The sequence below is a fragment of the Trichechus manatus genome, unplaced genomic scaffold (assembly GCF_000243295.1).
Source record: "Trichechus manatus latirostris isolate Lorelei unplaced genomic scaffold, TriManLat1.0 scaffold00219, whole genome shotgun sequence".
NCBI classification, from domain to species: domain Eukaryota; kingdom Metazoa; phylum Chordata; class Mammalia; order Sirenia; family Trichechidae; genus Trichechus; species Trichechus manatus.
Genome location: NW_004444155.1, coordinates 360,291 through 374,565, shown reverse-complemented (window position 1 = coordinate 374,565; position 14,275 = coordinate 360,291). Strand labels below are relative to the sequence as shown.

General features: G+C 43.4%; 1 protein-coding gene across 1 annotated transcript in view; it reads right to left on the bottom strand.

The window, feature by feature from the left end:
* MERTK (MER proto-oncogene, tyrosine kinase) overlaps positions 1-5,939 on the bottom strand; it is a 175,824-nt gene extending 169,885 nt beyond the window's left edge. Inside the window, exon 1 of the mRNA XM_004388851.3 lies at positions 5,809-5,939. Coding sequence (XP_004388908.2) covers positions 5,809-5,863 — 55 coding nt within the window. The 5' untranslated portion in view covers positions 5,864-5,939. The remainder of the gene's footprint in view (positions 1-5,808) is intronic.
* Between the last annotated feature and the right edge of the window lie 8,336 nt (positions 5,940-14,275).

Genomic DNA, 14,275 nt, shown 5'->3' with positions numbered 1-14,275 from the left:
AATGGAAATAACTAGAAATTAGTAACAAAAAAATAACAGGAAATTCTCCAAACATGCAAACTAAACAACATATTTCTAAATAATCCATAGATCAAAAAGTCTCAAAAGAAATAAAAAATTCAACTGAGTTAAAACGAAAATATAATGTATCAAAAATTTATGGGACACAGCTAAAGCACGCTGAAGAGAAAATTTATTGTACTAAATGCATATATTAGAAAAGGAAATTCCCAAATCAATAATCTAGGCTCGCATCTCTAAAATCTAGAAAAAGAAGAGCAAGCTAAGCCTAAAACAAGCAGAAGGTAGAAAATAATAAATATAAGAGATAAAATTGAAAGAAGAAAAGCAACAGAGACAATCAAAAAAATAAAGAATTTGTTCTTTGAAAAGATAAGTAAAACTGACAAAACTCTAGCAAGACTGGAAAAGAAAAAAGAGAAGGCAAAATTACTAATATCATGAATGAAACGGGATATCACCACATACTCTGCAGACATCAAAAGAATAATAAGTGAATACTAAAAACAATTCTACACACATAAATTCGAAAATGTAGGAAAAAATATTCAGGATCTCAGACTAGGCAAAGAGTTCTTAGACTTGACACCAAAAGCAAGATTCATAAAAAGAAGTGTGATAAATTGGACTCCATCAAAATTTTGCTCTGTAAAAGACCCCATTAAGAAGACGAAAAACAACTATAGGCTAGGAGAAATTATTTGCAAACCTCATATCTGACAAAGGGCTAGTATCTAGAATATATAATAAAGAACTCTCAAAATTCAACAACAACAAAACAGGTCAATTATAAAATGGGCAAAGACAAGAAGAAGATATACAGATGACACATAAGGTTGTAAGAAATTTTTCAACATCATTAGCCATTAGGGGAATGAAAATTAAGGCAATGTCATATCACTACACACCAGTCAGGATGGCTAAAATAAAAAATAGTGACAACACCAAATGCTAGCAAGAATGAGTAATGACAAGGGTCCTTAAAAGTGAAAGAGGACCACAGTGAGATAGTTACCTCCTCAACCCATTAAAACAGCAATGAACAAAAAAATGTAAATAGGACACTCCTCATCAATCTGATGAATAGATGAAAGAACCTCCCCATCCCAGCAGCTCCCACTGCTGGGGTCCACAATACGAGGGCCCCACACAGCCAGCCCTGCCCCCTCCCACCACAGGGACTTTTTTCTTTCCTTTGTTTTCTTTTTCCCTTCTACCTAGCCCCACAGGCCGTCTCCCCACCCTTCCTACCAGCACCCGGGTCTGCCCTGCCCCTATTCACCGGCCTCCACTGTGCTGCCTTTATTTTTTATTTTTTCTTTCTCCCTCCCACCTAGCCCCATACGTCACCTCCCCCCTTCCTGCCAGTCCCCGTCACGCCACTGCAGCTAGAGTGCCACTGGCACACTGGCCCACCGCCACTCTGGTGACCAGCTCCCAACCCAACCTGTCAGTCCCAGCCATGCCGCCATTTTCCCCTTTCTTTCTTTCCTTTCTCCCCACCACCTAGCCCCATATGCCCTCTCTTCCCCCTTCCCCCTGCTGGCCCTTGCCACACTGCAGCAGGCAGAACACCACTAAAACACCGGCCCGCTGCTGGCCCCCACCGTGCCGCCATTTCTTTTCCTTTTCTGTTTTTTTTTCTTTCTTTACTTTCTCCCTCCCACCTACCGCTGTACACAAACTCCCTCCCTTCCCACCATCCCCTGGGTCCACCCCAACCCCACCCGCCAGCTCCCGACATGCTACCCTTTTTCTTCTCTCTCTTTTCTTTCTCCCTCCCACCTAGTCCGTACGCCACCTTTCCACCCTTCCCACCAGATGCCATAACACAGCCACAGCTAGAGTGCCATCGGTGCTCAGACCCACCACCACACCAGGCCTGCACCACCCCTCCTCCTCCTGCTACTCGACCAGCTGCTGAACGGTGGGAAGGGAGACTGTACCGCTCCTCATCCAATACTCTTGCCCAAATGGCAATAGGCTGTGAATACTCCCCTAGTGTTGGACCAACATCACAATGTAGACAGCACCCGCCCAGTCCACCCTCAGCCCCCAAGCCAAACCAGAATACAGTGAAGTGGGCTCACCTAGCCTATTACCACCCTGCCCACCCGGACATGGTGGTAAGAGCTATCATGACCACACACAGTCAAGCAGCAAAGCACATCTGGATCACCCACCCTGACATCAAATCAAAACAAAAAAGCAGGACAAAACAAATTAACATACAATCAATAAGTAAAAGAAAATAATACTTTAAGTTATCAGAGACAGCAGACAACATCAAAACATATAAAAAAGCAGGACAAGATGGCTCCAGTAAGTTACAAAAATAATCAAATAAACTTCTAGTAGGAGAAAAAGCATTGGAACTACTTGATATGGAATTCAAAAGTCTAACATTTAGGGCAATTGAAGGGATTAGGAAAGAGATCATGGAAAACACATACAAAACCAACAAAAACATAGCCAAAATCAAGGAAAACAGAAAAAGCAACAGAATAACTCAGGAAGATAATACAAGAGCAAAAGGACAAAATAAACAATTAGAAATCATGCAAAAACAGTAAATAGAAATCCAAAAGATAAAAAAATTTCAGAAAAAGAAAACTCAATAAAAGGTTTTAAGAGCAAATTTGAAAGAATGGAAGACAAATCCATGGATGCAACATTGTTTGAGCAAAAATCAGAGAAAAGAATGAAGAAAACCTAACAATTATGTGAGACACAATCAAGATCAAAAATCTTCATGTGACTGGAGTTCCAGAACGGGGGAGAAAATGGAAAACACAGAGAAGTTGAAGATTTGCTTGCAGAAAACTTCCCAAATATCATGAAAGAAAAAAAGCTGACCCACCAAGAAGTTCAACAAACCCCATACAGGATAGGCCTTCTTGAGTCGATTTCAACTTATAGAAACCCCAAGTGACAGAATAGAACTGTCTCATAGGGTTTTCTAAGCTGTAATCTTTATGGGAACAGATCACCAGGTCTTTTATCCCACGGAGACACAGGGGGAGTTCAAACCTGCGACCTTTTGGTTTTGTCGGCTGGGGTCCTCTCAGCACCCCCGAAACACTTTCATTCTAGTTCCAAGAAGCACAGATGGTGAACTCGATTTTCAGTGTTTGAGTAATTAACCTCCTGCTGAGACTGAGCATCAAACTCAGAGGCCTGTGCTTTAGGATAAAATAAAACTAGAGAAAATTGGCCAAAGTCAAAGCACTCAGGGCCACAACTACCAGGGCTATCTGGCAACCTGACCCTGGGGGAAGAGCTGTTAAAACTGTGTTTTTAAAATAAAACAAATGCTTTTTTCAAAAAGCATTTGAGGCTATTTATAATAAAGCCCATAAGCAACAGGACAACTTGAAGTTAGCAGTGGAAACAATATACTGTAGTACCTGTTACAGTGTCAGTTTGGGAAAGAAACGTTAACATTAAAGAATTATAAAAGCCCAGTTGCTAACTTGTTCTAAGGATGGAGGTTAGCTGAATAAACAGCCTCATCATGGGCTAAGTCCTCATAATGCCTTCACTCACTTCACCCACTTCTACACGTCTCCATTCATTCTCTCCTTGCCACTCCAGGGAACCACCCTTTGCCTCCATTTGCTGCTCAATGGCACCCCCATAAGAGATAAGGCAGAAAGGAACAATTCAAGAGCACTGAAGTGCCCTTGTTCAGCAGTTCAGTTCTCTCTGTGTGAGAAGGTGTGTGTGTGTGTGTATATGTATGCGTAGTCGGGGGAGGCGGGAGTTTTCCAAGGGAAAGCGATGCTTAAACTTTAATTAACTATTCCTAGTTAACCAATTCCTAGTGTAGAGTCTACACACACATTCACACCTGTCTCTATCTCTCTCTCCAGTCTGGTCAGCAAGTCACCTGGACCCCACAGTATGCAATACGAAAATCTTAAAACTAGACTGAGTTTCATTTCTTTCTTTCTTCCTGCAGCCCTCTTACTCCTGTTCTAATTCTCACAGTGAATATTCCGTTTTTTAAGCTTTTCTCAAGGCAAGATGTAACACTGTCAGTCATCTCACTGGTAAACTACAATATAAAAAGTAAATGACAGAAGAAAAATTGTAGAAATTTTTTATTCTCCTGCTGGGTGGATTTTTATGGACCTTTTATAATTATCTGACAAAGCCAATTGTCAGCTACAAAAGTTTTTTGTTGCAGCTTTTAAAAATTTAGAAAAATAAAAACACTCCACTTTTTTTTAATATATCTTATTTTACACTACGAAGTAATATTACCATTACTTTCCCCATAATTTTAACCGCATTCATTACTTCCAACACTATTTATGGCCAGCCTTCACTAGCAGCAAAATAGCACAGATTTGCAGCAGATTATGAAAAATGGGTCTGGCAGAAATGCTGAGGAATTTTTGAAGGGGGGGTAAAATTGCTTTAGTTCTTTGCTTGGTTTTGGCTCATGATCTTTGTTTCAAATTGTTGTTGCTCCAAATTATAAATTGCTTATGTAATTATTGTGTAAAAAAGAGGGCACATTGCTCAAAATTTTTTTCATTTAAGCAACTGAGTTTTCAAAGGAAAATTTCAAAGAAAAAAATTTTTAAATTGTTTAACTGTAAATGGAACTTTCCAGGTATTCTTAAAAACCGTCTTTGACTATAAAAGATGAAAGCAAGCTGTAGCTACACAGTCAACCATATTCATGGTCAAGAGACTAAAAAACCACATCCTGAATGAAAACAGAAACCTTTTAGCTAAGGAAAAATGTCTGGGATGTGTTTATTTAGCATTACTTTTTTTTTCCTGTGTTCTTTTTTTTTTGGTAAAGCCTGGCCAGTTTTCTTCCAGCTTCCCCAAGAAGCACATCAGCAATCTAACTTACAAACGTGTTAATCACTTACGCTCCAAACAAACTCGCCTTACCTTGCCTCCACTTACCAGTCCCGTCTCTTAGATTGAAATCCCTGTTGTAAGACTTGATGCAGAATGACACTCGCCTTACCTTGCCTCCACTTGCCAGTCCCGTCTCTTATACTGAAATGCCTGTTGTAAGACTTGAGGCAGAACTGGGATAAACCTAGACGCTGCCCAAGCATATTAGGGTCTGTTCAGCCGTAACAGGAGTGAAAAGAATGCTTTCCCCGTTTCCAAGCCCTCCAACCTAGCAGGACGTCCCTGCAACGGGGCGCCCAAGTTGCCCATAAGGGTCAGGTAGGAGCAGCCAGGACGGCGGTTCCTATCGCCGGACTCCCGGCCTTAGCTGATCCGGGCAACCGAACTGCGACTCCAACTCTGGCAGCCTGCTCGTCCGCTGGGCGCCGGTCCCTTAGGAGACCGGGTATTTGGCTCCCAGAACTCTCTCCAGACCCAGCGTCCAACCCCACGCAATAATGTTTAGGGAAAGTTTTCTTCGCGCTTTCCAGAGCAGACCTGAGACCTACGTTCCAGCGGACGAAAACTTCGAGACTAACAGCGCGCCTGACCGGGCTCGATTTCTTCCTCTGCGGGAAAAGAGGTCTCTCGGTGCCCACCCTTACCCAGTTCCACCAGGGCGCGCACCCGCAACCCAGCCTGGGTGCCCTCGGGAGACTAGATGGTTCTATGGATGGGCAGCGGTTAGAGGTTTGGTGGGTGCCCCGGCATCCCACTCCTCCGGCACCTCTGCAGAGGGGGAGAGGGAGCGGTATTTGCAAACTTGCCTAGCAGCCCGGGGAGCCCCAGTCGGCGCGCTCCCTCCTCAAGGTCCCGGCCGAGAGCTACTTGCCCGCCGCGCCCGGCCCCAGGCCAGACCGCACTCACCTCCTCCCCAGAGTGCGGGGAGAAAGAGCAGCAGCAGCAGCCAGGTCCGCCCCATCGCGGGGCCGTAGATCTGGAAATTCTCTCCCGACCGACAGGCGGACTAACGTCCAGAACCTACCCCGTAGCCAGCCAAGCGCGCCAGGGAAGTGCCCCACTTCCCGCGGCCCGGTCAGCAGGCGCCTGAGGGGCCGGGTTGAACCGCAGACTGGCGGCGCGCAGGGCTAGAAGGGGCGGGCCGGGGGCCGAGCCCCGGCCGACTGAAACAGGTTAGGGAGGTGGGGTAAGGACGCAAAAGGAGCGGAGCGAAAGGGAAGGAAGGGGCGGGGGCTGGAGAAAAGGGGCGGGGAGGGGCGGACCAGGGGCCGAGCCCAGGCTGACTGGGGCGGGAGAGGAGGGGCGGGCCGGGGCCGAACCTAGGCTGATCAGCGTAGGTTGGGAGGGAAAAGGAGGAACGGAAGGGCCAGGAAGGGAAGAAAGGGGAGAGGACTGGGGGAGGAGAGGCGGGGAGGGGCTGAAAGAGAGGAGTGAGTTGGAGAGAAGTGGAGGGGCGAGGTGAGGCGAGCCGGAGGCTTAGAGGAGAGTGGGGCTTTACTACTATGGGGCTCACGTCCTACACGTGTGGGTGGGAAGGAGGGAAAGGAGAGAAAGGGGTTTTAAAGGAGCAGAGGGCGCCCGAGGCAGCCCCTAGACCCCTGAGGAGACTCCAGCGGCGCACCAGGGGCTGATTATCCAATAGGTAAGGTAAGCACAATGATTACCTTGCTTACCAGATCATCTGTAGTGAATAATTTCATGATGTGGTGAAACCCATGTGAAATTATTCACTACAGATTAGTGAGTAAACACACATAAGCCCGTGTTTACCTTGCTTACTGGGTCATCCGCCCCTGTCGGGGTTTGTAAGTTTAAAAAAAAGAGGCTTTGTTCTGTTGGAAGGTGCTGTAAGGAGACAGATGCCAGCCATACCTAGAAGCAGAATCTTTGATACGGTAAAAAAAAAAAAAAAAGTGAAATTGTTCACCACAGGTGATTTGGTAAGCCGAGTAAACACTGTGCTTACCTTGCCTATTGGATAATCCACCCCTGAGCAGTGCCCCAGCATTCCTGGCATAGCAGACACAGAAAACCCAAGCAGGAATGCTCCCAGAGGCCAAAGCCATGTGGCAGCGCTCTCTGCTGAGCGTGGCCTTCATTCTGCTTCTCAGAAGCAGAGAAAGTGAACCATAAAAGAAATATAAACCACTTTTACTAATAATTACAATACGATATATAAAATTTATGTAATTTCTTATAGGAAACATTTTGTGTGGATCAGAGATTTCAACAGGGCACAGTGGAGATGGTTTGTCTTTGCTGGGGCCTCAGACTCAAATGGCAGGGACTTGAATAGTCTAAAGCAGGGGTCAGCAAATCCACATCCTGCTCCTCTTTGTCCTCTTGGCCCCTGCCCGTTTCAGTCTTGTCCCCAGTGTAGCCTGTAATTTACTTCCCCCTCCTACCGCCAACCTACCACTTGGTCCCCCAACTCACAGCTGGCCTTCTCCCTTCTGCCTTGACATTGCTCAGACTACCCAATATTTAGATATCTAGCTTGGCCTTGGGACATTCAACAAATGACTATGTGTTGTGAAAAGGCCTCATCTTAGTTTCAATGCCAGAGAGGCATTCATTCATTTACCATTCATTCCACAGATACCTACTGAGCTCAATTCCAGGTTTAAGACCAGATACCTGGAACTTATCACTGAGACAACAGCACCTCCATCAGGGAGCTTCTATCTCATGGACTCTAGTAGCCAGTCAAGGCCTAGACAACTTTGACTCTCACCCACCTAGAATCCATTAAGTAATTAATCCTCCAGTAACAGTATCCCGTTTTTCCTTTGGTGAACCGTACCTTCCATACTCATATTCCCTCCTTGCCCTAAACCTGGAGGTGGAATTCTCCTTGCTGCCTTAAGACCATTCTCTGTCCCTTCTCCCTAAAGTCTCCAGCTCTGAATCTTTTATCATCAAACTGTACCACTCTTGCTTGCTGCAGTCATCTACAGACCTCTGAGTCTCTCCTTCTCATTCCTTTAAGGTTTTAGTACCTGCATCAATGTCACTCTCTTCACACTATTACTGTCATAATCCTTAGTAATTGCAGTACTATATAAATGACATTCCAATACCACCGATTCTAAAACCCTTGACCTCTTGTCTTCCATTCAATGTGCTGAGCACCACGTAGGAAATGTGAGAACCACGTTCTTGAAGTCTACTGAGGAATTGGGATGGTCCACGTTAAGAGGTTGAATTATGTCCCCCAAAAATGTATCTCAACTTGGCTAGGCCATGATTCCTAGTTGTGTGATTGTCCACCATTTTGTCATCTGATGTGATTTTCCTATGTGTTGTAAATCCTATCTCTATGATGTTAATGAGGCAGAATTAGAGGTAGTTATGATAATGAGGCAGGACTCAATCTACAAGATTACGTTGTATCTTAAGTCAATCTCTTTTGAGATATAAAAGACAGAAGCGAGCAGAGACTTGGGGACCTCATACCACCAAGAAGCTAGAGCCGGGAAAATAGCGCATCCTTTGGACCCGGGGTCCCTGCACTGAGAAGCTCCTAGTCCGGGGGAAGATTGATGATAAGGACCTTCCCCCAGAGCCGACAGAGAGAGAAAGCCTTCCCCTAGAGCTGGCACCCTGAATTTGGATTTCTAACCTCCTAAACTGTGACAGAGTAAATTTCTCTTTGTTAAAGCCATCCACTTGCGGTATTTCTGTAACAGCAGCACTAGATAACAGTAAGAAACTCCTTTCACCATGCTAGGATGCAAATGTCAAGATATTAGTTCACTAGGACACTGAGACAGTGCTTAAAAGAGTCTTAAATTAGCATAGAACTGTACTGGAAGTACAACTGTCCAGCACTTGAAGATTGGGGAAAATTGAAATGGTGGATGTAGAAGACTCCATTCAATGTGCTGAAGAACATACCAGAAGCACAGAGCTATAGGTTTTATAGTTTATTGCTTGTAGGCAACTCCATTTAGATGCCTGAACAAAGTCCTAGTAGGATAAGTGTCTTTTTTCCTTTGTAGTTTTAGGGGAATTGAGATGGTACATGTGAACAACTCCATTCTGCTTGCTAAATCCATCCTGGAATTAATAAGCCTTTTGTTCTCATAATTTGTAAAGAATGGAGATGGTTCATATAAGAGATTTCATTTGTTGAACAACATACTGAAATTACAGAGGTAGTTTCTCAGGAATGATTGACTAGAATCTTGTGATCTGCCAGGTGAGAGACAATGGACAACAGAAAATCTGATTGATAACAATTTTTTATTGTCTGTCTTGACCACTCTGTTATCTCCTGGAATTCTCTGTGGTGTTTGTCATCTTTGCTTGCCACTAGGAGCACAATTCTGTCAAAAAAAAAAAGTGTGTGTGTGTGTGTGTGTGTGTGTGTGTGTGTGTGTGTGTGTGTGGGTGTGTGTGTGTGTGTGTGTGTGTGTGTGTGTGTGCTGGAACCCCTGGACTGGGAACCCCTGGACTGGTAAATTTCTGAGTTCTGTATTTCCTTTTGATCCATGGAAGAAATTATAAAATCTAAGCTTGTAGTTCTTTTTGTATGTGAAAATTTAAAAAGAAGAAAAAAAGGCTTTTCCCCTTCTCACAAAGCAAGCGTAATTAATCTTTTACAAGGGTTTGCTTGCTTGTTTATAACCCTATATCTTTCTCTGTCTGTCAATTCTGGGTTATAGACAGGTCATAAAAGTTTATCAGTTGATTTAGGAAATAATATTGGAGTTATTATTTCCTCTCCTTGAGCATAGAGAATGTGACCCAGCTGGGGCTGGGCCCTCACAGACTTACAAAGACATGTCAACTGGGCCCTGAGATAGACAATAGATGGGACAATCTCAGAAATTATCTTAAGAAGTTTTTACAAAAGCCCATTGTCTTAGTCATCTAGTGCTGCTATAACAGAAATACCACAAGTGGATGGTTTTAACGAAGAGAAGTTTATTTCCTCACAGTTAAAGTAGGCTAAAAGTTCAAATTCAGGGTGTCGGCTCCAGGGGAAGGCTTTTTCTCTCTGTCAGCCTTCTTCTCTTCAGCGTTCTCCCGGACTTGGAGCTTCTTGGCGCAGGGACCTCGGTCCAAAGTACGCGCTCTGCTCCCAGCACTGCTTTCTTGATGGTATGAGGTCCCCAACTCTCTGCTTGCTTCCCTTTCCTTTTATCTCTTGAGAGATAAAAGGTGGTGCAGGCCACACCCCAGGGAAACTCCCTTTACATTGGATCAGGGATGTGACCTGGGTAAAGGTGGTGTTACAATCCCACCCTAATCCTCTTTAACTTAAAATTACAATCAGAAAATGGAGGCCAACCACACAATTCTGGAAATCATGGCCCAGCCAAATTGATACACACATTTTTTGGGGGACATAATTCAAACCATGACACCCATCAAACAGATCACCAAAGACTTTCCACTCTTATCTTTTTCTATTAGCATTTAGTGAATAGAAATTTGTTGGACCAATGAAGACCCTCCTGACTCTCGCTACTGAAACCTGTACCAATGATTGTTAAGAAAGACAAGTTAAAATGTAGGATGACAATTTCTAGCCAATCTGTGAAAAAGTGATGCTTTCAATGATTCTACCCATTTTGTGATGTTGATATATACTGATGGCTCTGTAACTGTTCTTTGGACTCCGGTAGACATGGCTGTGGCAGCATGCTTGTCCTTTTTTCCACTCTTGCCTATTCTGTAATGTTCTTTGGACTCGGGCAGACATGGCTCTAGCAGCATGGTTGTCTGCTTCCCACTTTTGTCCTTTTGAATATTTGCCAATAAAATTTTCTTTTTGCTTTACTAAACTTTATGATGTTTTTCCCTTACAACACAATGCATGTGCTAACTTGGGACAACTAGTGCAGACACAAGATCTTCCTGATTCCTTTGATAAGGGGAGAAAATATATACAATGATTTAAGGAAATATTTTAACTGGTTTTATATATTGTGGAAAACAAAGACACTTTTCAAGGAGTTTTGATTGCTTTTCTTTGTTTCTTTTTAAGGGAGTTTTGCTGTGTTTGGATAACAACTGAATGAAAGAGCCAGAATGTGTGGTGGTCAGGGAATGATTGCTGCTGGCTTCTCCCATATCTCAGGTTCTTCTGTGAAATCTAGAGTTCTGAGAACATGGCTTTCTCTCTCTTTTCTCCCAAAAGAAATTAGGAAGGTCCCAGAAATATTCAAATGAGTCAGCTCAAGATGAGCAGGAGAGCTCCATGTGCTGACAATAAAGTGTTATTAAATCTTAAAAGTTATGCCTCTAACTCGAGTCACAATCTGCCTGGACAAGCACAACAACAAATAGCATGTAACAAAATAGAGACACTACAGCTATTAACTCCTCCTGAGGGCCCTAGCTTGCCTGAGAATAATTGGTCTTCTGGAAGAAACATCAATAGAGGTGCAGGGACAGGCTTACAATATAAGCTAACGCTGACAACACAGACAGCTGTCAGTCTGCACTAAAGGACTGAGTCAGGAGCGTCCAGCACTTCCTTTGGACCAGAAGCAAACTTCATCAAGGTAGACTATTTAACCCAAGAGCCACAAAATCTGCTTTAGATTTATTATGGACAATGTTCTATTGTTAATGAGCATAGAAGAAGGAAAAAAAACAAAACAAAACTTTCTTTTTAATTCATCTCCAGCCAATTGAAACAGCTATAATTGTTCAAAGTGTAATGAAATGTCCTTTAAATGGTATCTTGTAGGGACTGACCTCTTAAAATTCAGAAGAATCAAGAAAAACATAAAATAATGATTCTGTTACAATTAATGACATATCTTGATTAGGTTTGTCTACAAACCACTCAGAATAATGTTAACTATGGTTAAATATGAAGTATACAAAGTGTCTTTACCCAGTTTTAATTTTTAAATGATCATAAAGTTTTTTGCATAGTTTCAATAAGAGGCTGTCCTCCTTCCTACCAGGTTATAATTGTATATCAAATTTATAATCATGACCATGACACAAATCTCATGTAAGTATGATAAGTACATTATGAAGCAACAAGGTTGTTAGTTTTCTTTTGTTGAGTTTTGTGAATTCTTTACATATCCTGGGCAAAAGTCCTTTGTCAATTATGTGACTTGTAAATATTTTCTCACTGTCTGTGCCGTGTCTTTTACTTTTCTTAACAGTGTTTTTGGCAAAGAAAAAAATGTTAATTTAGATGAAGCCCAATTCATTAACTTTTTTCTTTTATGGATTGTGCTTTTGGTCTCTTATCTAAGAATTTTTAAACAAAAATAACAGCTTTTTGACATACAATTAACATACAATTTACCATTTTAAAGTATATAATTCAGTGGTTTTTAGTGTATGCATAGAGTTGAGCAACCAACCCAAACTCGTTGCTGTCGAGTTGGTTCTGACTCATAGTGACCCTACAGGACAGAGGAGAACTGCTCCATAGGGTTTCCAAGGAGCGGCTGGTGTATTTGAACTGCCAACCTTTTGGTTAGCAGCCTGAGCTCTTAACCACTGTGCCACCAGGGCTCCAATGGCACTGTCTAATTTTAGAACATTTTTATGACCCCAAAAGGAAAGAACTGTCTTAAAGCTGTGGTGACCTGCATTCCCAGAGTGGAATCCTAGGTCCCTGCTTCCAGAGCAGGCTATATTCACAAATTATTGTGTGTATCTGTTCAAACCTGTCTAGGGGCTACCTGAAGGACTGACTTATCTCTCTTTCACCTATCTGAGCGCTCACTTAGGGCAGGCTACAACTGAACACTGGAACCACCAGGAACCACCTGGGGCTAAAAAGTGTGATTGAGACATACGACAGATGCCTAAGGACTAGAAGTAAACCCGGGAAGAAAGTTTCTTTGGGAATTCAAGGCATTTAAAAACAGCTGTGTATCTGTGGGAACTTAGAAAGCTACACACATGCCCAGGGCAAGATGCATGCTCAGAAAATACCTGAGAAGACCCTATGCTTCTAACTTGGGCTGATCTCTAGACTCACTACAAGCCTGGATAAGTGCTGAAAGAGTGCCTCAGCACAGAGCCAATCTGCAGAGACTGGGAGAGATTTTGTATTACGTTTTGTTCTCTGTCAAAACAGAAGCTAGACACAAGCTAAAGAACAGAGGCTTCAGTGACCACATACATCCAGGATGGCAAACATTACAAAAATAGGTAGGAAAAGTCACAAAACCAATGGACTATTATAGCTTTCAACAATTAAAAATAGTAATAATAAAAATAAACCAAACCAGGAAATCTTGGGGAAGGGGTATAACATGATTTCCAGAATTACTACATTATAATATTCAAATGTCTGTCTGGTTTCTGCAAAAGTCAAAAGACATGCAAAGAAACAGAAACGATGGTTCATTAAACAAACAAAATAGGAGGCGGAGCCAACATGGCACTATAGACAGAAGCACCATGCCGTCCCTGCAAAGCAAAGACCTGAAAAACTAAAACAGAGACAAACATCAATCGTGGAACCCTAAGTGTCAAATGAAGAGATAAAGAACTCAACCAAGCACTAAATGGAATAAGAAACTGACAGAGAACAGAGAGTGAGGAGAGATACCAGCAGAGGTTCCCTATCAGGTAACACAGCATGGATTCACCATCTTGGACTACTGTCAGAGATCGGCGGACAGGGAGTATGGGAAAACAGCTTAACGGAGCTCCCAGCAGGAGACAGAGCGATACACACTTTTCCATCCCCCACCCGTTTTCCCCCGCTCAGCCTCCGCTGCTTCCCAGTGAGCAGCGGTCACTCAGCCGGGAAGCACCAGCTCCCTGCTGCTTGGATTTGCCCTGCCCAAACCGGCCAGCTCCTTCAGTGCCATTTCGTTGTTGCTGGTGTTGTTTTCTTTGGCTTCTTTTGGTTCCTTTCCTGCCTCTCACCTCCTCCCCCTCCTTTCTCTCAAACACCTGGCTCCATGTGTCATCTTTGCTTCTTCTTGACAGGCAGTGAAGCACCACTCAGCTGGGGAATTGCTTCCCCAATCTGCACTGCCATGTTGGTGGGATCCCTGGGGCCTGTTTTATTTGTTTTCTTTTTCTTTGCACTGCTTGGGAGCCCCTTCCAGCCAGGCTGTACTGCGTGGTCAGGCAGCCACTTCCCTGGTCTGCACAGCTGCACCAGTGGGATCCCTGGGGGCATTTCTTATTCTTTTTTTTTTTTTTCCTTTTTGTCTTTCTTCAATTCTCAGTTTCATGTCTCTCTCTACTTAGCTTCTTTTCCTGTCTCCTGAATGCTTGGCACTGTGTGCTATCTCTACCCCTTCTAGCCGGGGTGGGAAAGCATGTATCGCTCTGTCTCCTGTTACCAGGTGCTCTTGTCTCCTGCTGTGAGCTCCGTGATGTTGCTTTCCCATACTCCCTGTCCACCAATCTCTGACAGAAATCTAAG